Raw genomic sequence first — 26,974 nt, forward strand, 5'->3', positions numbered from 1 at the left:
CAGGAAAGGCGAGCGATAGATAATAAATAAAACACAATCCAGTCAGAGGGGTGAGGCGCTTTGGACTAAAACGAACATCTAAATCTATTTCAGGAAGACATGCGATGACGGGAAACATTTAACAATTAATTTAGGGATGGAATATGCAAAATATTAGTACCTAAAGAGTGAAACAAGGTCTAAAAGGAAGAAAAATCCTTTTGGCTAGAATAGGTATGAGATGCTCCAACCAACTCATCTGATAATATATCTAAGCCATTTTAAGAACAGTTGGAATATAACTTTTAAATATTGAAAGTGTCCTCTTTTTGATAGGTCTCTAAAATTAAGCATTCTATTGCACTCCCTTCTCCACGCAAGGTCTTTTTAAATACATTTACATTCCACACTGAACAGATAAGGTAGCTACATAAGGCGTGGGGAGCAGATGAGGTCCATCATTGGATGTCCCATCTTGTGGATCGTATTGATTTCCTGTGTGTAATCCACCTTGAGTCCCAATGAGAAAGGTGGACTACAAATAACATAAATAAAAATCACAGTTGGACAACCAGGGTCTTGGTCACCTCAGGAAAAGCCAAAAGGTTTTGACAAAAGAGTGCCTGAGGAGGAGATCTTATTGCATGGAAACTGCACTCATGTTCTTCCGTAGGAGGATGAGAGCTGGTGTGGTGTGTAGTGGCTAGATTGTCATACTAGGAACTTGGAGACCCAGGTTCGAATTCCCACTCTAACATGAAGTTTGCTGGCTGACCTTGTGCCCGTCATACACTCTTCATCTTTCCCACCTCGCAGGGTTGCTGTGGGAGTACAAAGGGGAAGGGAGAGCCATGTACGCTACTGTGAGCTGCACAGAGGAAAGGCAGAATAAAACTGTGATGGGTAGATTGATGGATATGTGCTACCCTGCCCGCACTCTTTGGTGGAAGGATGGGATTTAAAAAATGTACTAGATAGATAGGTAAGAAGTTGGATAAGAGGTCTGGTCCAGGAAGAGATCAGACAGTATGAGACTGGAATTAGGAAGGTTGAGGTTACGGCTAATGTTATGAAAGTCACGGAAACTGGCATTGGTGTTTACCTAGAAACTGCTGGGGGGGGTGTTTTTGAGTGATGGGCCGTCTGGGGATGAGCCAGTTTCCTTTCCAGGCCTGAGTGTGTTGTCTGGGAGGAAGCAGCTGTTCCATGTAGTGCTGCTAAGTATAGCACTGTCTCGATACTGCTGTGTGCTGTGGTCCAGGGCCTGGGTTGACTGTGCACCTGCCCTAGTTGTGAGGGGATTGCTGGGGGGCGGTCACTATGCCCAGATTGACTTCCTTTGTTGGCAAACATGGCTGTTCCACGTGGGGTGGTGGCCCGGTTCAAACAAAGAACTGTGCAAGTAGTCCCTCTCACAAGCGTCGTGACGTGTTTACATCAGTCCTGACACCTAAGCAATACCCTGGTTACTTGTGGCAAGTAGATGGTAGGCAGCAATGCTCCCTCTAAGATGTGGAGTCTTGTGAGCAAAAATCCTACTTTGTGAGCTGCTGGCATTACAGTTGTGGGTGAGCAATTTGACTGCCGCATAAATTAATTTGCTCTGGAGCCATCCTTCCTGAGCTAAGACAAAATTGTGTGAGCCGGAGCCTAAAAAACTGAGCTAGCTCACACTAACTCAGCTTAGAGGGTACACTGGTAGGCAGCCATGCACAGATGTGTTGTTCCCTTTTGTTTGCTCGCTGCCGTGCAGCTCACAATAGCTGGACTTCTCCATGGACCTCCTTTCCCCAAAACAAAATCATGCATCCCAATAGATGGTAGTTCAGCCTGGCCTTGTTTGTCCCTCCCTACCATTAAGGCAAAGAAGAGTAGCTGCCATAGTGCCGTACAGAGCATCTGTGGTACAGTGCTACAGCAGCTCTTCCCCCCTTCCTGACTCACATTCTAGACAGAGTGGGCGGGCATTTCTTCACTCACCCGGGGTTGGCTGTCTGCAGAGTTCACTTTTTTTTTTCCTGCTTAGTAGTTTGCCATGGAAGTGAGAAGGTGCTCAAAGCACTGTGCAAAGTGGCCGGCCGCCTCTGTGAAGTCAGTATGAGAGTAACCAAAGTGATCAGGGGTTGAGGTACCTTCCCTATGAGTCAAGGCTGGAGAGTCTGGGACTCTTTGGTCTAGAAGAGGGGTCCCCACCGTGGTGCCTGGCAACATCTTTCCTGGTGCACGCCCCAAATGTTTTTGGAAAAGTGGGCAAGGCCAGGTGGGGCTTGTGCCCAGTAGGGCTTCTTATGGTCAGCTGTACGGATTAAAAGGCATCCTATTAAACAGGACTTCTGCCTAAAACGTTGAAGAGTCACTCTGAAACTTATGCCTAATGTTGCTCCCTGGCATTTTGTAGTTGGCAGTTTGGTGTAGTGGCCAGTTTGGTTTAGTGGTTAAGTGCACGGACTCTAATCTGGGAGACCCGGGTTTGATTCCCCACTCCTCCACTTGCACCTGCAGGATGGCCTTGGGCAAGCCATAGTTCTGGCACAGCTGTCCTTGAAAAAGAGCAGTTTCTATCAGAGCTCTCTCAGCCCCACCTACCTCACAGGGTGTCTGTTGTGGGGAGGGGAAGGGAAAGTAGTTTGTAAACTGCTCTGAGACTCCTTCAGGTAGTGAAGGGCAGGGTATAAATCCAATCTCTTCTTCTTTTTTTCCTGTGGCAGCCATTTCATTGTTACACCCACCACCCTGGGTCAGAATTCCAAAGGTGCCCACAGGCTCAAAAAGGTTGGGAACCCCTGATCTAGAAGAAAGACAACTACGGGAAGCCTTGACTGAGATTTATACATGAAGTGGAGAAAGTGGATACAATCTCTATGCCCTGTTCTTAGCCCTCCAAGGCAACCGTTTGGCTACAGTGCGGGACAGGATGCTGGATTAGATGGATCACTGGTTTCATCTATCAGGGCTTTTCTTACATTTTTATTTAATAACTCTGCTCTTCAGCCAGTAGCCTCCTAGGCTGCCACAGCTGCTGTGCCCAGGGCCAGGGCCATGATGTTAAACTGGCATCACAGAGGCCTTGGGGCAGTGTGGCATGCAGGTGGTACAAATTAGGATCAAATAGAAGGGGTCCCCTCTTTTTTCCTGCTCCAGTGGTGCCATGTTTGTGGCACTTGGATCCAGTGTGTTAAAAAGCACAATTACAGATTTTTGCCAGACCCTGCAAGATGGTTTGAGGAGTTATGGGATGCTGCACCTTTGTGGGTAAAGTGTTAGCCGCTTGGAGAAAGATGGAGGCTTGAACATCAGTTCAGCCACCATCTGAGGGCTACATGGGTGGCACTGGCAACTTTCGTGGTCTTTCTTGGCCGTTGTGCTGGAACTCTGGAACACCCTCCCTAAGGAGATCCTGGTACCTCCTTCTGTTGTTATCGTCCACTAGTGGGTGACACCTTTTTTTTTGTTTGGCTTCCCTTCACTAACTCTTACCAGTGCTCCTCCTTGTCCGTGGGTTTTATGTTTTTATCTGTTTATGTTATATTTTATTTAATTCTTTAACATATTTTATGTGTCTGTATTTTAAATATTTTTAGTGCCTCAGATGTTTTAATGTTTTGTTTTAAGATTCACTGCCTTGAGGGCCCTGAATTGGGTGGAAAACGGCATGGAAATTTTAAAATAAAACCAGTCAATCAATAAGCTGCACTTTACACAGCAGGCAGTTTGCAACTGATAACTATAGCTCATGGTCACACAGGCTCCAGAACGTGGCTTGCTAAATTTTGTATTCTCTGGAACCTCTTTCCTTCAGAACCACCATGATATGTTGGTCAGAGTGCTGGACTAGGACCGGGTTCAGATCATCACTCCATTCAGCCATGGAAGCTCACTGGGTGACCTTGGGCTAGTCATTCTTTCTCAATGTAACCTACCTCACAAGGTTGTTGTGAGGGTAAAATGGAGGTGGGGGGAGAACCACATAAGGCCCAGTGATGTGTCAAACTGATTTGTTGCAAGGGCTGGATCTGACATAAATGTCACTTTGTCGGGCCAGGCCGTGTGTGCCATAAAATGGAATGCCAGGTACGGGAGATATAAACTTTATAAAGGGCACAGGCAAGCCCAGTTAATGATATTGTTGTTTACTGAAAACACGAACACGTTTATACGTTAACATTCTTACAATATTTCCTTACAGTATCTCCCTATTGCCCACCCTCCTGCTTTTCCTGCCCGTTACACATTAGCACTGGGACAGTATACAGGGACATAATGCACAGCCTCTGTCATCTGGCAATAAAAGCAATCAGTAGCTCGCAGGCCAGATAAGAGCCCTGGATGGGCCGGTTCCAGCCCATAGGCCGTACGTTTGACACCCCTGAATTAGCCATTCAAACCTTCTCGGAGAAAGTGTAGGATTAAAATGTGACAGGAAGACGGGGCTGCACTGACTGACTCCCCCCCTCCAATATTTAGACTCTTATTATAAATCTAAGCAGTGTTCATCATTCTAGAAGAGTTAAATTGGACAGAGAGAGCCACGGCAAAGAGCGATCCCATGTTCTTTTTTTCCTTTTTTCTTATGAAGGCAAATGTCTTGCTAAGGCCCCCAAGCGCAAGATAAAACTACTTTGCAGATCCCCAGTGGGTGACTTGTGCTTCACTGCAATTCTGGAATGTAGATTATAGGTTTCCCTTAATCCCCCCCCCAAAAAAATTGGCAGACTTGAAGCTTAGTGATCCCCATTGTTTCTAAAATTTACTGTGGGTTTGTGGCTTGGAATGCAGTTTAATTAGGCTCAGCTTTGGACACTGCTCCAAGAGACAGTCTGTGGGAGCTTGAATGTTTGTATCAAGGGGTCTCCCTATTTAGATTGAATGCAGTTAAAACTCACCATTCGATAACCTGCTATCACTGTGGTCAGGTGTGTACTATTCATTCCCTCTTTGCCCTGCTGGTCTGTGGGTATGTTAACTCACGATGGGGCGGTTGGTCTTGTTTCTAGTTTCTTGCCTCTCCCGACCACCTTGGTTTGTTAATGCAAAAGGCCTAAAAAGTCATCCTAGCATCCAATGACTTCTCAGTCCTGAGTACTTTGTAGCCTGGGGTACGTGTGGAAAGATGTTGGTATATACTGGATTTTTTTAGGGTACCCAACATTTTGCCCTCACCTGGATGGCCCAGGCTAGCCTGGTCTTGTCTGATCTCAGGAGCTAAGCAGAATCAGCCCTGGTTAGTAATTGGATGGGAGGCCACCAAGGAAGTCCAGGGTTGCTGTGCAGAGGAAGGCAATAGCCAACCACCTCTGAACGTCTCTTGCCGTGGAAACTCTACAGAGTTGCCGTAAATCAGCTGCCATAAATCAGTTGCGACTTGACAGCACTTTGCACACACACCCAACATTTTTCTGCTGGGAAACACCTGAGAAACAACTTTACCTTGTTTTCAGAAAATTTTGCAATGGACTAGAACATAGTCCTAGAGCTTCTTTTCCTTTATTGCGCAACAGTCTCGGCAGGAGGTGATCTCTCCCAGATAGCTCAAGAGATAAATGCATGTGCTGATAGCTGCAGAAAGCAAAATATGCATGAATTGGCAAGGTCAGGTGGGTTGAAAGGTTTTGGGAACCATCAGATAAGCACTTGGGAGGCATGTTGGTTTCAAATTCTTTTACAGTCTCCCTTAGAACTCCTGCACTGACAAGATATTGACTGGACTGTAGTTCTATGGGAATATGAGCTGACCCCATACAGATATAACTGACACTGATGCCTGCCACTCAGTCACACCGTTTAGTTAATCTTCCTCTTTTATGTACTTAGAAAGACTTCTGGCTTCTAATCCTAAAAATGACATCTTTCTGGGGTGGACTGGCATTATTCTTCTGCCTACAACCCTCTGCCACCAGTTGTCTGCTCAGTCCCTCAAATCCCAGTGGATGCAGCTGGATTTCCCACCAGACCAAATGCTCTCAAGTTCTTGTAATGATCTTCTCGGTGGCCACAACTGGTTAGCTTATTTGCTGCACCTTTTATCTAGGCTTGATACAAGCACAAAGGCTCTACCTGGCTTGGGTTTCCACTGATGTGGGTTCTCTGTGAAACATTTCTGGAAGGTTTACCAATTCAAACTGGCATAAATAATTTAAAAATTTAAGTCATGCTAACAAAATTTAAGTACCATTAGCAAAAGAAGGCAAATGTACCATGTGCAAATCTGGACCGTGTACAAACACTGGGGTTTGTTCATGCATCATAATCCCACGTTGAGCCCATTTAACATGATTGATTTGCAGCACAACAGCTCTGATAGCAATAAATAAATAGAATAGATTTATACATGTGGGGCAGACAATTTTGCAAAGAAAACTATAGCATCGGAAAATCTTCCACTCCACATTGCTGCTGATCTCCCACCTTTAAGGATGGAGCCACAGAGGGGGACAGGTCTGTCAACATCTGTTAGTCAAATGGATCCATCATGTTCACAGACAGAGCTCCTCTGAGTATGGGATGACCATTACTTGCGAGCTTCACAGGGCCATTTGGCTGGCCGCTAAACAGATGGGTGTGAGCCTGGATGGCAAGTGAGAGGGCAGGCAGGACTAGGGATGCTGATTCCTTCGGACTGGAGGATGAACCATCCAGACAAGTTCTTTCGTTTGCATGTTTCTTTATTGGCCTGAGTTAGCGGACTGTCTGATGTCCACGTAGTCATGGGTTATTTTTTTTTTTTGGTAGTTGTTGATGACTAAGGAGCTCCAGCAAAGCAAGCTCAGGTTTCAAGCATGTGCTTCAGAGCTGTATGCTCAAAATAGCAGCTTTTATTATGGTTGGATATTGCAAACATGACAGCGGTTGTCATAATAGAGCAAAGCATGTTGTGTTTTAAAGCCCTACAAAAGAAACATATATTATGCTTTTCTTTCTAAGCACCTTGGGAAGATGCAGCAGGTCTTTGGAAAAGTATCGCGCAGTTCAGACCAAAAGTTGCAAACTTTTTGAGTTATTTTCCCAAGACTTCGGCTTCTTGAATAACAATCCTTTGGTTGTAATGGGGAGAAAGTGAGGGAACTTATGGAAATCAGTAATTGTGCCATGTGATCCAACTTGCTTTTCCTTTAGCGGTAGGCTCTGATATAAGGCATTGGCTAAAGCCAACTTCTCCCATATTGTGTTAGTGAAACCCTCTCATCCAGAATGTCAGCCTTTATTGACTGGCAGCATCTCCTCCATCTTGTCTTGGTTCAGTTTTTTAATGCTGTTTCCCTCAGCTGCTTGACCCCGGCTACCAGATGCTGACCAAGAGAAGGGACAGACATTTCTGGGCACTTACAGGATGAAAATGCAAAGCTGGATGTTGTTCCAAAGCTGCAGATGGTCTCACTTAAGAACCCAATGTAAATTGGGTAGAGGACAGATCTTTGTAGAAGTCCGTAGAAAAGATTTCCACAATGCAGAGTCTTCTCAAGTACCACCTTCTGACTGCAGTCAAGTGAAAATGACAAGTTAGGACCAGGTTGTTTCCTTAATCCCAGTAGATCCTCGAGTTTAAGGATGTGTCTCTGGCAACCAATATCATTCATACCATAGTATTACCCATTTACTATGTATGGGTGTGAAAGCTGAACAATGAAGAAAGCGGACAGGAAGAAAGTGGATTCATTCCTTTGAAGTGTGGTGTTGGAGGAGACTTTTATGAATACTGTGGACCACCAAAAAGACAAATAAGTGGGTTCTACATCAAATCATCCCTGAACTCTCCCTAGAAGTTAAAGTGACCAAACTGAGGCTAACATACTTTGGTCACATTATGAGAAGACAAGAGTCACTGGGAAAGACAATAATGCTAGGAAAAGTGGAAGGCAGCAGGGAAAGAAACATGAGATGGAGTGACTCAGTGAAGGAAGCCATCGTGGCGCTCAGTCTGTCAGACCTGAGCAAGGCTGTTAATGATAGGATGTTTTGGAGGATATTAATTTATAGGGTTGCTGTAGGTCAGAAGTGACTTGAGGGAACTGAACGCACACCCAGCGCCCTGCAGTCAGTCGGTTTGGAAGAGCAAAAGGGGTCTTGGTCCTTGGGCTCTTAGCCTCAGGCCAGGCAGGAGATTAGCTGGCAGAGACAAAAGGCCCAGAACTTCACCTGAAGTTTCCCCGTCCTTGTCTTGTTTGTTGCTCCCCCTATATTGTTGCTTTGGGTCCCCATTGCAGAGAAAAGCAGAATACAAATATACTGAATAAAGGAATCAAAATCATAAAATAATGGCATTTGATCCTGTAGATCAGTGATGCTCACTAGTGGCTTGGGAGCTACATGTGACTATTTCGCATGCCACCTGTGGCTCTTCTGAGCACCATTCCCCAATGTGGCACCTACCCCATGTTTCAGGAAAGTGGGCAAGGTCCTTGCCTGGTGGGTTTGTGCTAGAATCATAGAGTTGGAAGGAGCCATACAGACCATCTAGTCCAACCCCCTGCCCAATGCAGGACCAGCCTAAAGCATCTCTGACAAATATTCATCCAGCCTCTTTTTGAAAGCTGCCAGTGAAGGGGAGCTAAACACCTCCCTAGGCAGCTGATTCCACCTTTGAACCACTCTTGACTGTGAAAAAGGTTTTCCTAATATCCGGCCGATACCTTTCTGCATGTAATTTAAACCTACTTCTCCAGAGTATTCAGGTCTTGTTGAATTTTAACTCTATCTTCTTGGGTGTTTGCTACTCCTCCCAATTTGGCATCATCAGCAAATTTAATGAGTAGCCCTTCTACCCCTTCATCGAGCTCATTGATAAAATATTGAAAAGTACCGGGCCCAAAACCGAGCCCTGCAGCACCCCACTGGACACCTCCCTCCAATCTGATGAAACGCCATTGAGTTGACCACCATTCTGGGTACGGTCATCTAACCAGTTCCCTATCCACCGAACTGTGCTATAGTCCAGCCCCAGTCTTCCAGTTTGCCCATCAGAATGTTATGTGGAACCTTATGAAAAGCTTTACTGAAATCCAGGTAAATCACATCAACAGAGTTCCCACGATCTAGTAAGCTCGTCACACAATCAAAGAAGGAAAACAGGTTGGTCTGACAAGATCTGTTGGGGACAAAACCATGCTGACTTCCCCGGATCACTAAGTGGTCCTTCAGATGCTTACAGATTGATCCCACTAAAATCTGCTCTAATATGCAGCGGAAGTCAGACTTCTGTTGGAACAACTACTACCTTGGAACAACTGCTACCAGAGGAATGAGGAAGCTGCAGCACATGCCTTGTGCTGGGGATAGAAGTAAATGTGGCTCTCTTGATTCCCGGGCATTTTGAATGTGGTTCTCATGTGGGGTGAGTTTAGTTACAGCACAATACTTGCAATGACTTTCAACTGGGTTTTTCCTGTGTGGACAAACCAATCCACATTTCTGCAGCACAGCAATAATGCAGTATCAAACCAGGTGTGGATGCAAGCAAAGTCATGTTTCCCGCATTTATATCTAAACACTGAATGTCTGTCTGGGCAGCCAGTGCTATGTCTGTTCCAAAATCAGATCTCAGCCCAGACTGAAAAGGGCCATGGGCAGATGTGTCATTCAGGAAAAAACAATACAAAACCCTCACATTCTTCCACTGCCACCTGTTCAGTCACCTTTCCAAAAAATGGCCGGTTTGGAAGCCTGTAAATGACCGGAGCCCCTTTATTTAACAGTTTTCTTCAATTACTGTCTCCTTAAATATCTAAAGAAGTGTGCACGCACACAAAAGCTTTTCCTTGAATAAAACTTTGTTGGTCTTAAAGGTGCCACTAGACTTGAACTTTGTTCTGGCTGTTTAAGAGACTTTCAGGAGGTTTTCTCAACTGACAGATTCCCTATCCTAGCAAGGGTAGTCCCGATTTTATGTTAGCAAGATTTTGTTGCCCACAAAGGGCAAATATCTAATTTAGAAGTGTCTGGCCTTCAGTCTCAGAAACCCTCAAGGTAACCAACTCCTGCTGATTGCTTCCTGCTGTGGATCAGAGAGATTTTACCAGCAAAGAATCCTGTCACTACTTACACACCATTGTTTATCCATTTGAGACTCAATTAGAAGTGTTGTGAAAAACCTTAAATAATTGTGCTGGATGCAACGCTGTGGTTGCAGTGGTGGTGATTCTTCCACTGTCTTTGCCACCATTCATCTCCAGACCTCTTTCTGTGCTTTCTAGCTCCCCCCAGCTTTTCCGGTAAATGAGCAGACTGGCAAACCCTTTCAATTATCCTGGATAGCCTGATGCATGCATGTGAATGGGCAGTTTCACAAACAGACTTAAGCCCTGCAATTTGGGAATACTGTTGGTTGTTCTGTTATCCCCTGTTCAAAGCTGAGCATCTCTCTAGCCCGGAGGTGTCAAACTCATTTATTATGAGGACCAGATCTGACATAAATGTCACTTTGTCGGGCCATGTGTGCCGTAAAGTGTAATGCCAGGTACTGGAGATACTAACTTTATAAAGGACACAGGCAAACATAATAAATTATTTCTTACCCGAAATATAAAGTAAAGGTAAAGGTTTCCCTTGCTCAAAAGCCAGTCAAATCCGACTCTAGAGTGCGGTGCTCATTTCCAAGCCGAAGAGTCAACGCTGTCCGAAGATGTTTCCAAGGTGCACAGAACGCTGTTACCTTCCCACCAAAGCAGTACCTATTTATCTCCTTGCAATTTCTTGCTTTCGAACTGCTAGGTTGGCAGGAGCTGGGACCAGAGACGGGAGCTCACTCCATCATGTGGCACTTGGGTCTCGAACTGCTGAACTACCGACCTTCCGGCCTGCAGTTCAGCATCTTAACCACTGAGCCACCGCAGCCCCATTCAAAATATAAACATGCTTAAAACATTAACACTCTTACAGTGTTTCTTTAAAGAATCTCCTTGATGCCCACTCTCCCACTTCTACTGCCCATTACTCATTAGCACTGGGACAGTATGTAGGGAGATAAATGCACAGCCTCTGTCATCTGGCAATAAAGGTAATGACCAGTTGTTCATGGGACAGATAAGAGCCCTGGACAGGGCCAGTTCCGGGGCCCCGGCCATATGTTTGACACCCCTGCTCTAGCCCACTGACAGTAAGTCAAAGCCATGTTTTGCCTTGAGATCTAGTCTCATTCACTGGAGCTCCAAATCAGTTTATATAATGTCAGCTTGAACCCTGTAAATATTACTGCAGTTTCTACTATTTCATTTGGCAAGTTTTGTTTATTTGTCTGCACTATTTATAGTCTGCCTTTTTCTCTGAGACCCAAGATGGATTACATAGTGTAAATCAATGCAATCAATGGAATGAGTAATCTGGTAAGCAACATGATCAGACTAGGATTCCAGAACTGAAACAAAGTGAAAGGTATTCGATATGTTAACAAATCAGTGTTTTAACAAATGCAGAAAATGGTGTTATATGAGTAGAAGACAGTGTGGCGGGACCAGTATAATGCATATTATTCACAGTGGTGTAGTATATAATCTCATTATTTGTAAAAAAAGCCCTTCCTGAACCATTCTGTTGTAGTACAGCCTTATCGTCTTTATAGAAATGCCCTCCTGAACAATCCTGTTTTGATGAACACATGAAGCTGCCTTTATACCAGATCAGACCATTGATCCATCGGGGTCAAGATAGTCTAGTCAGACTGGTCACAGCTCTCCAGAGTCTCAGGCAGAGGTCTTTCACCTCACCCACTGTCTGAACCTTTTAGCTGTAGATGTTTGGAATTGAACCTGGACCTTCTGCACGCCAAGCAGATGCTCTACCGCTGACCCGTGGGGGCCACAAGCTGGGGACCGCAAGAGACAGTGTACACATATGAGCAATTGGGCAAGGCATTCCTAGAAGGTCTTGCTTGGACAAAGTTGTTGTGGTGGAGCCTAGGAGGAGAGGCGGTCCTGCAGGTACAAGGGCCCATAGCCATGAAGTGCCCTGTATGTGACAGTGCCTTGAACTGAACTCAGTAACTGATGGGCAGCCAATGGAGTGACTGCAGAACAGATATATGCACATACTCTGCGTAGCTCCTGATAGTAACTGAGTTGTGGCATTGCATACTAACCGGAGTTTCCGAGTTAATGTCAAGGGCAGGCCCACGCAGGCTGCATTTATGTCGCAACAGCAGCAGCGGTAAGATCTAGCCTATATAGTCGTAGAACGAAGCATTTGGGGTCCGAGTTCGGAGGGCTTACATTTACGAACAAGTCTGTGACAATCCCAGTTCTGCTGTTTGCTAGATTGTAGAGGTGGTGAGGTGATTTGAATGATTTGAGTGACCTCCTGCCTTGCTTTGTGGGAAGGCTGCTGTATTTTAGTATGAGAGGCAAACAAGTAGAGATGCCACACTTTGGCCCTGGTCACACGGGCCAGATATTGCCAGGGGGGGGGAGGCGTGGCTGTTTGCCCCGGGGCAAAATAACGCGTGGTTGCGCGATCAGACGTCCCGTGGAGGTCCCGTGGGTAGGGGGGAGGTGCCGATCACAGGACAATCCTGTGGCGCAGCAAAGAAGCAGCGCGGTGTGGCAAACGGGTTTGTTTTTTTCTGTACACCAAAGTATGTGCATGCTCCGTTGGGTGCTTGTGCGCATCCATGGAGACTTGGGGGTGGGGAAACCTTTTTGCAAGGGGACATGGGCGGGCGCCGGATGCCACTGGAAACACGATCAGACGCCTGCCCTTGCCCCACGGTTACCGGAAACTAGTACCTCCAAGTTTTTTACCCCGCATCTTCGGCGGGAAGCCTCGGGTGAGCCACGGGAGCTCTACGCTTCCCAGATGCGGCAGTGAGATCGCGCCCAGGAAATCCGCCTATCTTCTGTCTCTCTAGCGTGGCTAATGTTCCGTGTGACCACAGCCTTTCAGACTTTGTTCACAAACATAAATAAATAAATAAATAAATAAATAAATAAATAAATAAAAGGCCAGTAACAGATGCGAGTGCTGCTCTGATCTTGAAAGCTCTGCTGTTACCAGTTTTTACTTTTCCTGAGAGTGATCTTAAATGAAGATCTTGCTTTTGCAGAGATAAGTGCATGTTCAGAAACAAAGTGCATGTGTCCCTCAGTGTACAAACCACACTTTCCGAAGGGACATGCACCCCACCCTGTCATCTTCCCTGAGCCTCCTTTGTCTGCTGCGGCATAAACAGGGGAATTGCCCTGCCATTTATGCGCAAACCGTCTCCTCCTGATGAAGCTCCATAGATGTGGCCTGCGTGGTGGGTTTTGTGCTTTCTCGGCAGGAGAAAGGCCTTTGTCCCACGGCAGAGCCTTCGACTTTTCTCACGTGGAGCCAGCTGTCAGCGTTCAAGTACGCACAGACCTGTTTTTTTGCATCCCGAGTTAGCATGTGAACAACAGTCAGACTTTCCTAAAGAGGTTGTTCCAACCATTTCATCTGGGAATATTAAATATAAACCTTCTCCCAAGTACATCCAGTACCATCCTATTAATGTGAAGATCGAGCATCATAGCATCGCTGCTTTTGCCAAGGAAGCTGGCCATCTGGTTTTGAGTTACCTCACATCCCTCTCCCCCCACCCCAACCACCAGAGAAAACTTGCCTCAAAGCAGGCTAGCACCATTTCCAACAACCCCCCTCCAAAAAAAAAAAAACCCACGTGAAATCTATGCGCTGGAAAGTTCAAAGCTGACCCCTAGCCTTCTGTCTGAGGAGAGTTCTTGATCTTCCTTTCCCGGGCAGGGCTCAGAACTGCTCTCCTCTGAGATGCTGGGGTGTTTCTGACAAACTTCCCTCTTGTGGCCTACCAAGACGTGGGACCAGCTGAGGGGTGATGGAAAGGCTAGTATTATTCTCTGGACTGTGGCCTGGTTGCCCCCAAAGAGGTGAAAGAAAAGGCGAGAGTTCTCATTCTGCTTCCTTCCCTGGCGGGTATTCCTTTCGCTGAAGCTGCTCAGAGATTTCCCAACCAGCCAGGGAATGGAACAGCTTGTATCTGTCCCAAGAGAGGGGTGCGAGAGACGGCCAGCCTTGCCTTAGATGCCAAACCAGGAATGCTGAGGCTGGAGCCTTATCAACCCCCCTCTGGGGCCAAGCCGCCTTCCTGCCAAAACTCAGCATGGGAAACAAGCAGGAGGGGCGGGAGCAGTAGCGGCAGCCAATCAGACTCACGCATTAACTCTGTGCTGCCTGAATGGGTGCCTCTGGACACTGACCTGAGGAGGGGACTGTTTGGTTCAGTTGCTCGTAGTGGGCATAGAACGGTCTGACTCTCTGCCTTACCCTTCCCAAGAGTCCTGGTTAAGCAGTAAGGGAACAGGGCAGTCAGATCCACCGGACTCCTTGCCTGCAGGGTTAAAGGATGTGGCAAGGCATAATCCAGGGTTGCTGCAAGCAGATTCAAATAGGATTTCCCTCTCTCACCGTCGTAAAAATACCCGTGATTTTCACTTGTTCCAGTCCACTTTGTCCTTCCTTTTTGTAGTTATGCACCTCGGGCATACAGTCCCAATACTAGTGATGTTCTGCTTCTTTATCCCCTTCTTTCCTCCAGGTAACTTAGAGGAGGAGGAGTCTGAAACCTTTCACAATTAAACAGCCAAACTGTGCCAAGAATCAGAGCCAAGATACCCACAGTGAGGCAGCCTATTCGCCTGGCTGAAACCGTAAAACTTCACATGTTGATTTGATCATCCATAAAGTTTCTGCCATCCAAATGTTGGTTGTTGTGAGTCCTTTATTAGGACGTGGCATACATGCACACGAGGTCTCACCATAAATACTAAGCAGGTACCGCCATAAGTAATAGATAACAATAGTTTGCAATTGTTCTAGTGTGCTGGCATAAATCTGTGCATGGGTTGCACTCCTATTCCTGGCAACTGTTCACCTCTGTCCTGCCCCTCTCTGTTAATCATCTTTAAGAAGCCCTTTAGCCCCATAAAAAAATTTTGGCCTGCCATTCCCTTCACCTGCCGGTGATTCTAACATCCCCCTGACTTAAATATTTCATTTTCTTAACAGAGTGATACATTCCAGACCTCCTAGCTTAGAGCATTGTACCTGGTATTCCCAGGTGCTTTCCCCCCTCTAGGCAAGGTCTTCTCTTCCAGAAACAGAACTTGCATCTCTGTAGTTTACAGCCCTTCATGTAATTTGAATCCTTCATTGCCCCACCTGCTTAAATTCACATTAAATCTGGGGGGGGGGGACTGTGCATGTGCTTGGAATGTTTTGCCTTGAAGGGCCACTTTCATCTGGTTTCAAAATAGGGACTCCTAATGGGAAAGTGAAAGGGGAGATGCATGTGCCTCCCCCCTCCCCCTACAGAGGAATGTTTTTGTAACCAGACCCAGCTCTTCTCTTGGGGCTATGGTGGCTTTGGGGAGTCACAGGGAGCTGCCACATCACTCTGCAATGAGTCAGACCTCTATGCTCACACATGAGTCAGCAGAAGCTCCTGCAGAGGGGTGTGGCAATTGATTTTTCTCATGCCTCTAGGCAGCGCCTGGTTGCCTCTCTCTCTCTAAGCTCCCCAGGAGAGGAGAACCTCCAAATCCTTTGCTTCAGAACCAGGTGAAATCTGCTGTCTTGCTGGACTCAATTTTTGGCTTAAGTTGCTTTCCTCCTCCCAATTCTGACAACACCCCATTTTTTTTTTAAAAAAAAAACTGGACTGGTATGCTTGAGTGATGCTGGGAATAATTGCTTTAAGAACATAAGAACATAAGAGATGCCAATGTTGGATCAGGCCAAAGGCCCATCCAGTCCAACACTCTGTATCCCACAGTGGCCAGAAATACCAGTGCCATCAGGAGGTCCACCAGTGGGGCCAGGACATTAGAAGCCCTCCCACTGTTGACCCCCCCCAACACCAAGATGACAGAGCATCACTTGCCCCAGAGTCCCTATCTATACCTTGTGGCTAATAGCCACTGATGGACCTCTGCTCCATATGCTTATCTAATTCCCTTTTGAAGCCGTCCATGCTTGTAGCCACCACCACTTCCTGTGGCAGTGAATTCCAAGTGTTAATCACTCTTTGGGTGAAGAAGTACTTCCTTTTATCCGTTCTAACCCGACCGCTCAGCAATTTCATGGAGTGCCCACGGGTTCTTGTATTGTGAGAAAGGGAGAAAAGTACCTCTTTCTCTACCTGCTCTTTCCCATGCATAATCTTATAAACCTCAATCATGTCACCCCTCAGTCGTCGTTTCTCCAAGCTAAAGAGCCCTAAGCGCCTTAACCGTTCCTCATAGGGAAAGTGTTCCAACCCTTTTATCATTCGAGTTGCTCTTTTCTGCACTTTTTCCAAAGCTATAATATCCTTTTTAAGGTGTGGTGACCAGAATTGCACACAGTATTCCAGATGAGGTCGCACCATTGATTTATATAGCGGCATTATGATATTGGCTGATCTGTTTACAATACCCTTCCTAATAATCCCCAGCATAGCATTGGCCTTCTTTATTGCAGTCACACACTGTCTCGACATTTTCAGTGAGTTATCTACTACAACTCCAAGATCTCTCTCTTGATCTGTCTCTGCCAGTTCAGACCCCATCAACGTGTATTTATAGTTAGGATTTTTGGCTCCAATGTGCATCACCTTGCACTTGGCCACATTGAACCCCATTTGCCATGTTGACGCCCACTTGCCCATCTTTGACAGATCCCTTTGGAGTGCCTCACAATCCTCACTGGTTTTCACCACCCTGAACAACTTCGTATCATCCGCAAATTTAGCCACTTCACTGCTTACTCCCAACTCCAAATCATTAATGAACAAGTTAAAAAGCAGTGGACCAAGTACTGATCCCTGTGGTACCCCACTGCTTACACCCCTCCACTGGGAGAACTGCCCATTTATACTCACTCTCTGTTTTCTATTAATTAGCCAGTTTTTGATCCATAAAAGGACTTGTCCTTTTATCCCATGATTTTTGAGCTTGCTTAGGAGCCTTTGATGAGGAACTCTTTCTCCCAGTTGGTCACTCTGAAACTTCTGTAGAAATGCCAAATTGCAGGATTTTGCTGTACCACCAACATATCTGTGGCAGACGTGCTCTTGCAAAAAAGGTGGCAGAACAGACCAGAATGGTGGTGGCTGCGGCGGAAATAGTGATAGGAGCACACCACACGGACAGATCAGCTTTCCCCCATAGTTGTGAGGGCACCGTTCCTGGTGAAGAAAGATTTCTGCTTGCCACTCACATTTCAAGGAGGCCACTTTGGCCTCTGCAGAATGGTGCAACTTAAAACTGCTTCCATATGTAATTGCCTACTGCACCCAAACTGCAGGAAGTTTCAATAAAATTGCTCTAGCACAGCTTGCAATTTAAATCAACTTCATATCGGGCCCCAGATAGATCAGCCGTATAGACAATGCTTTGGCCTTGCGTTGCCCTGAGAACGTCTCTGTTCCCATTCCTGGCTTCTGGAGCTGACTGGGGCTATTTGTGTTGCTTGTTCCTGGGGCTGCTTGCAGGGAGCGGATCTGTTAATGTTCTTGGAACAGAGAGGAACGGGACAGGGTGTGTTGAGAACAAATTCAATCTGCAAACCAGCCCAGAACAGTCTTGCAGTCAACTTGGAAGCTAATCAGGGTCAACTCTGATTAGTACTTGGATGGGAGACCACCAAGGAAGTCCCTCATCACTACACAGGGGCAGGCAGTGGCCAACCCACCCCCATTTGTCTCTTGCCTTGAAAACCCTACAGGTCGCTGTAAGTTGACGGCACTTTTCACCACCAATCCTCACCATGATATCTAGTGGGATGCACAATTTCCCTTCTCCCCCCACCAAAAATGCTGGAAGTTCAAGGAGGCGGCTTGGTGTAATTTCTGTGGGGGCCAGGCCCCCTTGATACCAAGATCTTCTCTCTCAGTGGGCACCTTCTAGCTGCAGAGCTCTGGAAGCCCAAGATTCTTTCCGTGTGAAGCAGGAACTGTAAGGGCCTCTTTTTCCTTGGTTTTGGTGGCCTGTATAAAAAGACTGGTGCTTTGGGCACCTTTGGCCTGGAAGCTGTGATGCAGGCTTTCTTCTTGGTTGCTGATTAAGTAGTTTTGGCTTTTTCTCCTGCAATTCCAGGAGGAGCCAACATGGTCCACGTGCACCAGGCAGGGTTGATGTCGCTTTGGTGTAGTAGTTTGGTGTAGTGGTTAAAAGGATGGACTCTAATCTGGGAGAACCGGCTTTGATTCCCCACTCCTCCACATGCAGCTGCTGGTGTGACCTTGGGTCAGTCACAAGTTCTTTCAGAGCTGTTCTCTCAGGGTAGGGCTGCCAAGTGGGGGCGGGGGGCGGGGAATCCCCACTTTGGAGGCCCGATTTCCGCCGCGGTGGAATCGGGCCCCGGGGGGAACTCTGCCCCCGAAGCTGCATCACCTGAGGTGCTGCAGCCACGTCGCTCACGTTGGGGGCGTGGCCCAGGTCGGGGGAAAACCATATGGTCCCCCCCCCGACGATCTGGGCCACGCCCCCAACATGAGTGACGTGCACGTCACTTCCTGTGATGTGCTGCTGGCGCGCGCGTGTCCAGCGAGAGCTCCCGGAGCCCAGTGAGGCTCCCCCGCTCCGAAGGGTGAGTACAATGGCAACCCTATCTCAGGGGCAGTCCTCGAAAGAGCCCTCTCAGCCCCACCTACCTCGCAGGGGGTCTGTTGTGGGGAGGGGAAGGGAAAAGGATTGTAAACCGCTCTGAGATTCCTTTGGGTAGTGAAGGGCAGGGTATAAATCCAGTCTCCTCTTCTTCTTCATTGTTGCTGAGGATGCAGAGAACTATTGTCCTTTCTGACTCATCTGCGTTGTGTGTGCAGCTGCACAGAATCAAATCCTGAGTCCTGGCTTCCCGAGAGTCTCGTTTTGTGTTTGAGAAGTACACAGGTGCCATTGACAGGAAGTTTGGAAAGGAAAGGGGCCCCCGCGCGTGAGAAAGAGGACCCTGCGGGTGAGAAGAAGTGCCCCTGTGGCCCGAAGACCCAGCCCTGGCACCGCTGCTCCTCTGACCTTATGTACTCAAGGCTGTTTCCTTGGTGTGGCTTCCCTCTCCTCGCTTTCTCAGCACAGTGCTGTTTCTGATGCGGGCTGTCCTTGTCTTTCCACAGCTGGAAGATTGCACTTTGCAGGTCTTGCCATCAGGACACTATTTGGACCTTGAGCTTTCTCTACTGGAGCAGAAGGATGAACTGGAAGGGTTCTATGAGGACATCAGGTAACTTGCCGGATCTTCACAATGGGGATTTGGGTATGAGAACTGCTCTCATGGGGGAAATGGGCCTCTCTGGAATCCTCTGGGAGGAAAGGAGCTTCAGGTTTTCAACCTGATGAGGCTGCCTGCAGACATAGCTTGTCTTACATGAGCAGTTCCAGGAGTATGGCTTATTAACAGACACACTGGTTTGCATTCAGGTCATACTTTTGAAAGGACAGCGGCCAGACTTCCATGCAAGATTACTGCAGTGCGGTTTACTGGGGGCTGCCCTTGGAAACTATCTGGAGGCTTAATTGGTTTAAAACATGGCAGCCAGGGTATTGTCAGGGGCTGGATACAGGGATCACCCCTGTGCTGAAAGATCTGCGTTGGCTGCCCTTTTGTTTCCGGGCACAATCCAAATTGCTGCTCCTTACCATTAAGGCCAGTTAAGATCCCAAGCCCTGAGCAGGGTGGCAACCAGAGACAGGGCTTTTTCAGTGGTGCCACCTTGCCCCGCCCCCTTGAGGCTCGTGTGGTGCCTACTTGGTTACTACCTTTTAAGCGCCTGGCCAAAACACCGCTTTTTCGTCAGGCATTGAGCAAAGGGTTTCTGTCCTTGTAGGCTGTCTGTATGGTATTCTCCTAGCCCAAGGACTGTTTTTTGAATATCATTTTAGGCTGCCCGCTGCTGACTGTTATGTTTATGGTTTGATTTTAATATGGATAATTCTAAATTGCTGTGGTGGAGACCTTGTTGTAGTTTATTCTGTGCACATGCTTGAGCAGGTCTCTGAAGAGGTGGCCTCTTGTTTTCTGAATATTTTGCTATGCAAAGAGTGCAGTTGCAGGCAGTGTCTGCAGCAGAGAGGTGAGCTGTAGGCATTAGCAAAGCTGGTGGGGACGTGTTCCTAGGGTGGCTCTCCAAGGCTTGTGCATGTTCTTGGGAGGCTTCCTGGGCTGAGATTGCATTGCCTGACCTGCTCCTGTTTTGCTTTCCTGTCATTGCAGGAAAGGAAGGCGGCCGATTCTCCTTGTGCGCACACAACTCTCAGTCCGCGTGCATGCCATCTTGGGTGAGTCCCAACTTTTGCTCTTCAGTTGCCTACTCTTGCATTCCTTCTGATTAGTTCCCCAAGGTCCTGTGAGCCAGTCTTGGGCAGTTACACATAAAGTGGACCTTCTGTACCCAGCTTGGTCTAAGCTCTGGCACTTGCAGCGGTTCTGTCTTCCAGTGCTGCTGCTGCTGCTGCATCGTACCTTGCTTCGCCAGACTCTCTTAATCACTCAGCCCTTTCATGTTTTAACCTGGGTCCTAGACTTAGAACTCTGAGCATGAGATTTCTGTGGTGAATGTCAATAAATCAAAAGTAGGTTTGCAGTTTACAAATACACAACTGAACAGCATACTCAAGATTGCATACAGCACAGACATTTTGATGCAATAATTCAGAATAAGAGGTGCCAGTTATCAGATAATGTTAAATAAACAAAATATTGCAAGAGTGCTAATGTTTTAAGCACGTTTTTATTTTAAGTTAAAAAAAACCCTTTGTCTTTGTGTTTGGTGTAGTGGTTAAAGTGTGCGGACTCTAATCTGGGAGGACCGGGTTTGATTCCACGCTCCTCCACTTGCACCTGCTGGATGACCTTGGGCAACCCATAGTTCTGTCAGAGCTGTCCTTGAAAGGGTAGTTTCTGTCAGAGCTCTCTCAGACCCACCTACCTCACAGGGTGACTGTTGTGGGGAGGGGAAGGGAAAGGAATTTGTAAGCCACTCTGAGACACTGAGTGAAGGGTGAGGTATAAATCCAATCCCCTCCTCTTCCTCCTCCTCCTCCTTCTTTTATCTCTGCTACCTGGCATTACATTTTATGACACACATGGCCCAACCCAACAAGGTCTCATTTATGTCAGATCCGGCCCTCATAACAAATGAGTTCGACACCCCTGCCCTGCAACTTGACAGCAAAAAAAAATGGCTGTCCTAATTCGAGTTTTTAAACAGTGACTTTAATGGGCTTTTAAAATGTTGTGTTTGTTTTTTTAATTAATGTTTTGTTTATATTGTAAGCTGTCTTGAGTTCCTCAAGGGAGAAAGATGGCTAATAAATGTTTTAAATAAATAAATAAATAAATAAATAAATAAATAAATAAAACAATCTCTTCCCCCACATGCTAGATTGCAGGGGCGCTACAGAGCTTGTTATATGGTATTTTCCAGGGTTTCTACCCAGTTATTGGTCTGGTCCTGCGCTAGAAGGATACTTTCTCAGCATGCCAGTCTAGATGTTTTCAGGAGGTCCCTCAGTGGTGACAGCTGGTGACCAGGGTACTTTCCAGGGAACCCTTGGTCTGAGGGAGTTTTCTAGCAGGGAAAGACAATTTCCCTCCTTCCTTCCATAACAGTTGGGCCCTACCAGCATTTCTGTTGGCACAAGAGGGATTCCCCTCCTCACTGTACAGCTGTGTCACTCATTGGGTTTCACAATGCCCAGCATAGACTTTTGGGGAGGGGGGGCAGGATCAGAAGTCCCTCCATTCTTCCTTGCACCAACAAAAAAGCTGATAAGATCCAAGCCCGACTTCACAGCAAAACACGTGAATGGCTGTTACTTTATTTTTGGCCCTTTTGAGATCTCAGAGCAGTTCCCATCCATATAACACAATATGCCCTTCCACTCACTCCCCCATCTGTGCAGTTTTCTCTAGCAAGGAAGGACCAGTGAAGGTGCCTGCACACATCTCCTCCTCTGCAGCCAAGCTAGGATGATCTTTCCCTCTGCTGCGGTGATCTTCCTGGGAGGGGTGGGTGGGTTCAACTTTCCAATGGCGCTTGATCCTCTGGCTAGTAGCTGAGGCCCAAATATTCTCCTGTTCGTTTCTGTAGGCCCAGGGCAGTTGGTCATTGTGCTGTATTGTCCCATTCTCTGCTGCAGTAATGCCTCCTTGGCCAGTGGTCCCAACCTCCAGAATTGCTGCTTTAAGGTTTGGCTTTTTGGCATCCAAATCCCCTTTTCTTGTCCTAAGGACTGGAAATGCCTTCTTAAAATGAAATGATCAATTCTGGCACCCATTACTGAGTTCGGCGTTTCTGCAGCACGAACCTGGACTGGCCGGAGCTGCACAGCCCTGTATATAATGGACAGGTCTGGGAACTGGATTGGGGGGGTAACATAAAGGCAAGACTGGAAGAGCACCTCGTTGGACGGTGACAGAGGCAAGGAAGCCTTTCCAGGGGATGCAGTTCATCACCACCTGTTTGCAGCCCATTTTCTGCACGGTCCAAGCTCCTCCTCCTTGCCCGTCGGCTGCCTGTGTGCAAGTCCCACAGAAATGACGATGAAGGAGCATTCGTGGTCTCGGTCTGACATTTTAATTCCTTCCGGAAACAGAATAGATTTCAGAGCCTGAGCACAGATCTCGGAACAGTCTTCCTGTGCAGCCCCGCCATGCCTTTGCCCAGCCAAAGGGATGACCAGCAGCCTCTCCCAAGAGGGGGTCTGGCAGCTTGGAATCTCGGGGTTTCCTCTTCCTCCCCCCATTGCAATTGTTCTGCACATTTCTCAGCATCTCGCATCAGCTGCCGGTGGCCCCAGCCCCTGGCTGTTGTTTCTCTGAGTCAGCATTTGCTCTCGCCAGCCTCCTTTGCCTGCTTCCAGTCTTGTCTGCGCGGATCAATGTCGCAAGTGTTTCTCCAGGCTATGTGGGTGGCTTCTGGGGCCCTGCAGCTGTGCTGACGGTTGACTCCTTACATTGCGCTGGCTGAGAGAGTGTGCGTGTATGTGGGGGGGGGGTAGCAGCGCCCCGCAGGGCACAGCTCCGAGGGCAGCTCCAGACACTGGTGAAACTCTTGTCTGGGAGGCTGGGGTGTGTGCACATGCAGGTTCTGGCTGGAGGAAGCACACAGCCAAGACTCATCGTGGACGGCCCAAGACTTCTTGCATTTCTTGGGTGGGGTGAGGAGGAGGCAGGCAGTAGCAGTTCTATGAAGTATTCCAGCAGGGCCTAAATGGTGGGGATTAACTAAGAGATCGCACCTGGCCAGCAGAGGACACCCGGAGCCTGTTTATTGTGGAGAGGGCTGTACCACTCCCCCCTCCCAGGGCCAGGGGGCTAGCAGGAGACCTAGGGCAGGGATCCCCAACCTTTTAAAGCCTGTAGGTACCTTTGGGATTTTGAGAGAGGGTGGTGAGTGCAGGGCAGGGGTGGCCAAACTTGCTCAACATAAGAGCCACATAGAAGAAACATCAGATGCTTGAGAGCCGCAAGACATGAACAGATATTACAAACACATTTTTATTTAAAAATATGCAAATTTGCTTTTTATTAACATTAAACGAGACTGCCAAAAATAAAAGCAAAAGGGGTAAAAACAGATATTGATAATGATATTTATTTGTCCAATGGTATTGATTTGTCAGAGAAAGAGAGAGAGACAAAGAAAGCAAATGGAAGGAAGGAAGGAAGGAAGGAAGGAAGGGAGGAAGGAAGGAAGGAAGGAAGGAAGGGAGGGCATGGCTCCCCTTCGCTTCCCCGGCCACCTGCCAGGAGCCGCACAACATGTGGTTCCCGAGTCACAGTTTGGCCACCTCTGATGTAGGGTTATCAAACTTCAGGTGAGGCCTGGAATTACAACTGTTCTCCAGGTGACAGATCAGTTTCCCTGGAGAAAATGGCAGTTTTGGAGGGCAGGCACGATGGCCTCACATCCCTGCCGATCTACCTCACTTCCACAAACACCGCTCGCCCCGGGCCCCACCTCAGAATCTCCAGGGATTTCCCAAGCCGGAGCATCGCCCCAAAATGGCAGCTGCAGGAGATAATAATAATAATAATAATAATAATAATAATAATAATAATAATTTCAATTTATTAATCGCTTTCCCCAGTGGGCTCAACGCGATGTACCGTTACACATTTTAGACTTGGGACTAACAATGTTCATAGGGGATAGGGAAGACAACATATATTCATTGAATTGCACACGCTGTCACTGCACGGTGTAAACGTCTTCTGGCTTGGCTCAGTCATTTTCCGAACGGCTGCTTGTCGACCAGGCTTCAGGACCCGTATGTCAAATCGACACACTGCCACTGCCTGGCCGGAAACATCCACTGCAGGGATTTTTGTAGCCGAGAAGTTCTTCCGCCTTTTTCCGAACCTCGACCAGGAAGTCCCGACCGTCAGCTAACACCCTCCCACAAGGGAGATTGGTGTGCCCACCCTCTCTAAGGAGTGGTTCCCATTTTATCTACTTGCTGAAGCTTTCGAATCGCTGGGTGGACGACGAGCTGGGGACAACAGGCTGGCTGCTCACACCAGCACGGGGCTCGAACTAACACAGTTCGGATGTTAAGGCAGTGGGATATACCCACTGTGCCACTGCTCCCCTGAAATATCACCCTCCTCACATTGCAAAAGAATCGCAGAAGGGGAATAAAAAGAAATTAAGGGAAAGTCCAAGATGAGAGGGAGAAAGAGAAGGGTTGATAAAAGGAAACTAAGTCATTGTGGGAGGAGGGGGAGAAAGGGAAGAGGAACAAAAAGGAGAGCCTGAAGGGGGAGTGGAACCTCACGGTGGCTCAGGAAAGCTTACCAGTCCTCCTGATCGACTGGTGGGCGTGGCTGCCATTACAGCTGTGGAAAATCCTCTCCTTGGAATGAGGGCAGCCAATAACAAGTCCTGCCTTATGATGGCCCTCCCATTTTCTGAAAAGCTGAAGGGCTCCAGGGAAAGTACTGGTGGGTGCCAAGTTGGGGAACCCTGATCTAGAAGATACATTAAGACTGGGATCAGAAGGCTGTCAAGCAACTTCCTGCCCCCTCATTCATGTGAAGACGTGGCCAAACAAGCTGTAGTTTTTCCTGACTGGCAGCTGTCCACCTAAGCCGTCTGTGCTCCCTTGTGACATGAGGGATTTTCTTTTTGTGAAGTAAACGCATGCCTATATGTGCCTTTGAGACATTTTGCTTGAGGGGGCCACCAGTAAGCAATGTAGCATGCAATATTATGGGTAATGCAGATAAGAAAAGAGAAAACAAGTGTTTTTGGTTATACCAATACAAACTGTGCCTCCACCTATTTCCCTTCCACTTTTGTCGAGGCTGGGCATGTGAGCATCAATGTGGCAAATGAGGTTCAACATGTGCAAGTGCAAAGTAATGCGTATCAAAGGCAAAAATCCCAACTATAAATATACATTGATGGGGTCTGAACTGGCATTAACTGACCTGGAGAGGGATCTTGTAGTTGTGATAGATAACCCAATGAAGATGTCAACTCAGAGTGCGACTCCAATAAAGAAGGCCAATGCTGTGCTGGGGATTATTAGGAAGGGGACTGAATACAAATCAGCCAGTATCATAATGCCCCTGTATAAATCTATGGTGTGGCCTCATTTGGAATACTGTGTACAGTTCTAGTGGTCACTGCTCCACAAAAAATATACGGCATTGGAAAAGGTGCAGAAAAGGGCAAGTAAAATGATTAAGGGGATGGAACACTTTCCCTATGAAGAAAGGATAAAGAGGTTAGGGCTCTTCAGCTTGGAGAAAGGAGAGGCTTGGATAAACATATGGAGCAGAGGTCTATCAGTGACTATTAGCCACAATGTATAGTTGGAACACTATGTCTGGGGCAGTGATGCTCTGTGTTAAGTCCGCACTTAACAAAGTAGTCAGAGAGTGATTTCAGCAAAACTCAGGTTTATTCAGCTCGACAATCAACTTCTCCAACACGGTACAACTCCTCATAGCCCGAACAGCTTGTCCATTTCAGCTGCTCGGTATTTAAACATTCCGGGCTAATGTAGCCACACCTACTATACAAGTTCCAACCTATCAGGTTGTTCGCATAATAGCCCAATCACAAACGTTCCCACCACAGACAGTTCAAATATGATTGGACACAATACTTTTCGGCGCGAATCCTAGCCGACGTCTGAAGCTTAGCATAGCTTCTCTATGGGACGATTCACACTTTGTCCCCATGCATTCAGGGCAGCATCTGAATACATTACAAATCCCTCCCCCCTAAGCAAAAACACTATGAACAGTCATAATTACTCAGGTAGGAAGGTGCACGTCGATTTCTCTGAGATCTACGAGGTGGTACAATCTCAGGGCACGGTTCCGTCAGTGGCACTCCATCGGACTCTGTAACCGCAGAGTCAGGAACATTCCCTTCTGCTTCAGTGGGTCTAAGAGTAGGGGTCTGCCCTGCCTCTTGCCCAGTACTGTGGCCCTCAGGCTCTGCAGTACTCGCCTCCTCTAGAGGCCGTGGGAATTCCTCGGGGTCTGGGGACTCAGTTGGCAGCGCGTTGGGACGGTCAGTTGCCCACCGTTGCCTCAACTGGTCTATGTGCCTACGCCACTTGCGACCATCAGCAAGTCGTACCACATACATTCTGGACCAAATAATCTCAACAATAGTGGCTGGGAGCCACAAGTGACCACTGGCATAATTACGAGCATACACTTGCTCACCTTTTTCGTATGTCCGGACCTTCGGACTTTCGGTCTGCTGTGTGGGCTTTAAATCATTGAGATCCGGATGCAACAACAATAGTGGCTGGGAGCCACAAGTGACCACTGGCATAATTTCGAGCATACACTTGCTCACCTTTTTCGTATGTCCGGACCTTCGGACTTTCGGTCTGCTGACTTTCGTAGTCCTGACCATTCTTTCCGCCTGGCCGTTTGAGGCCGGGTGGAACGGGGCTGCTGTCATATGCCTGATGCCGTTATCAGACATAAACCTTTGGAACTCCTCTGAGGTAAACTGAGTTCCGTTGTCACTCACTAATACGTCCGGCAGCCCGTGTGTTGCAAATAG

General features: G+C 47.4%; 1 protein-coding gene across 1 annotated transcript in view; it reads left to right on the top strand.

Moving 5' to 3' along the window:
* FHOD1 (formin homology 2 domain containing 1) overlaps nucleotides 1-26,974 on the top strand; it is an 82,824-nt gene that overhangs the window by 3,405 nt on the left and 52,445 nt on the right. Inside the window, 2 exon segments of the mRNA XM_015408404.1 lie at nucleotides 19,052-19,158; nucleotides 20,149-20,213. Of these exon segments, the coding sequence (XP_015263890.1) occupies nucleotides 19,052-19,158; nucleotides 20,149-20,213 (172 nt within the window).

This window comes from Gekko japonicus, unplaced genomic scaffold (genome assembly GCF_001447785.1).
Source record: "Gekko japonicus isolate JY-2015 unplaced genomic scaffold, Gekko_japonicus_V1.1 scaffold717, whole genome shotgun sequence".
NCBI classification, from domain to species: Eukaryota; Metazoa; Chordata; class Lepidosauria; order Squamata; family Gekkonidae; genus Gekko; species Gekko japonicus.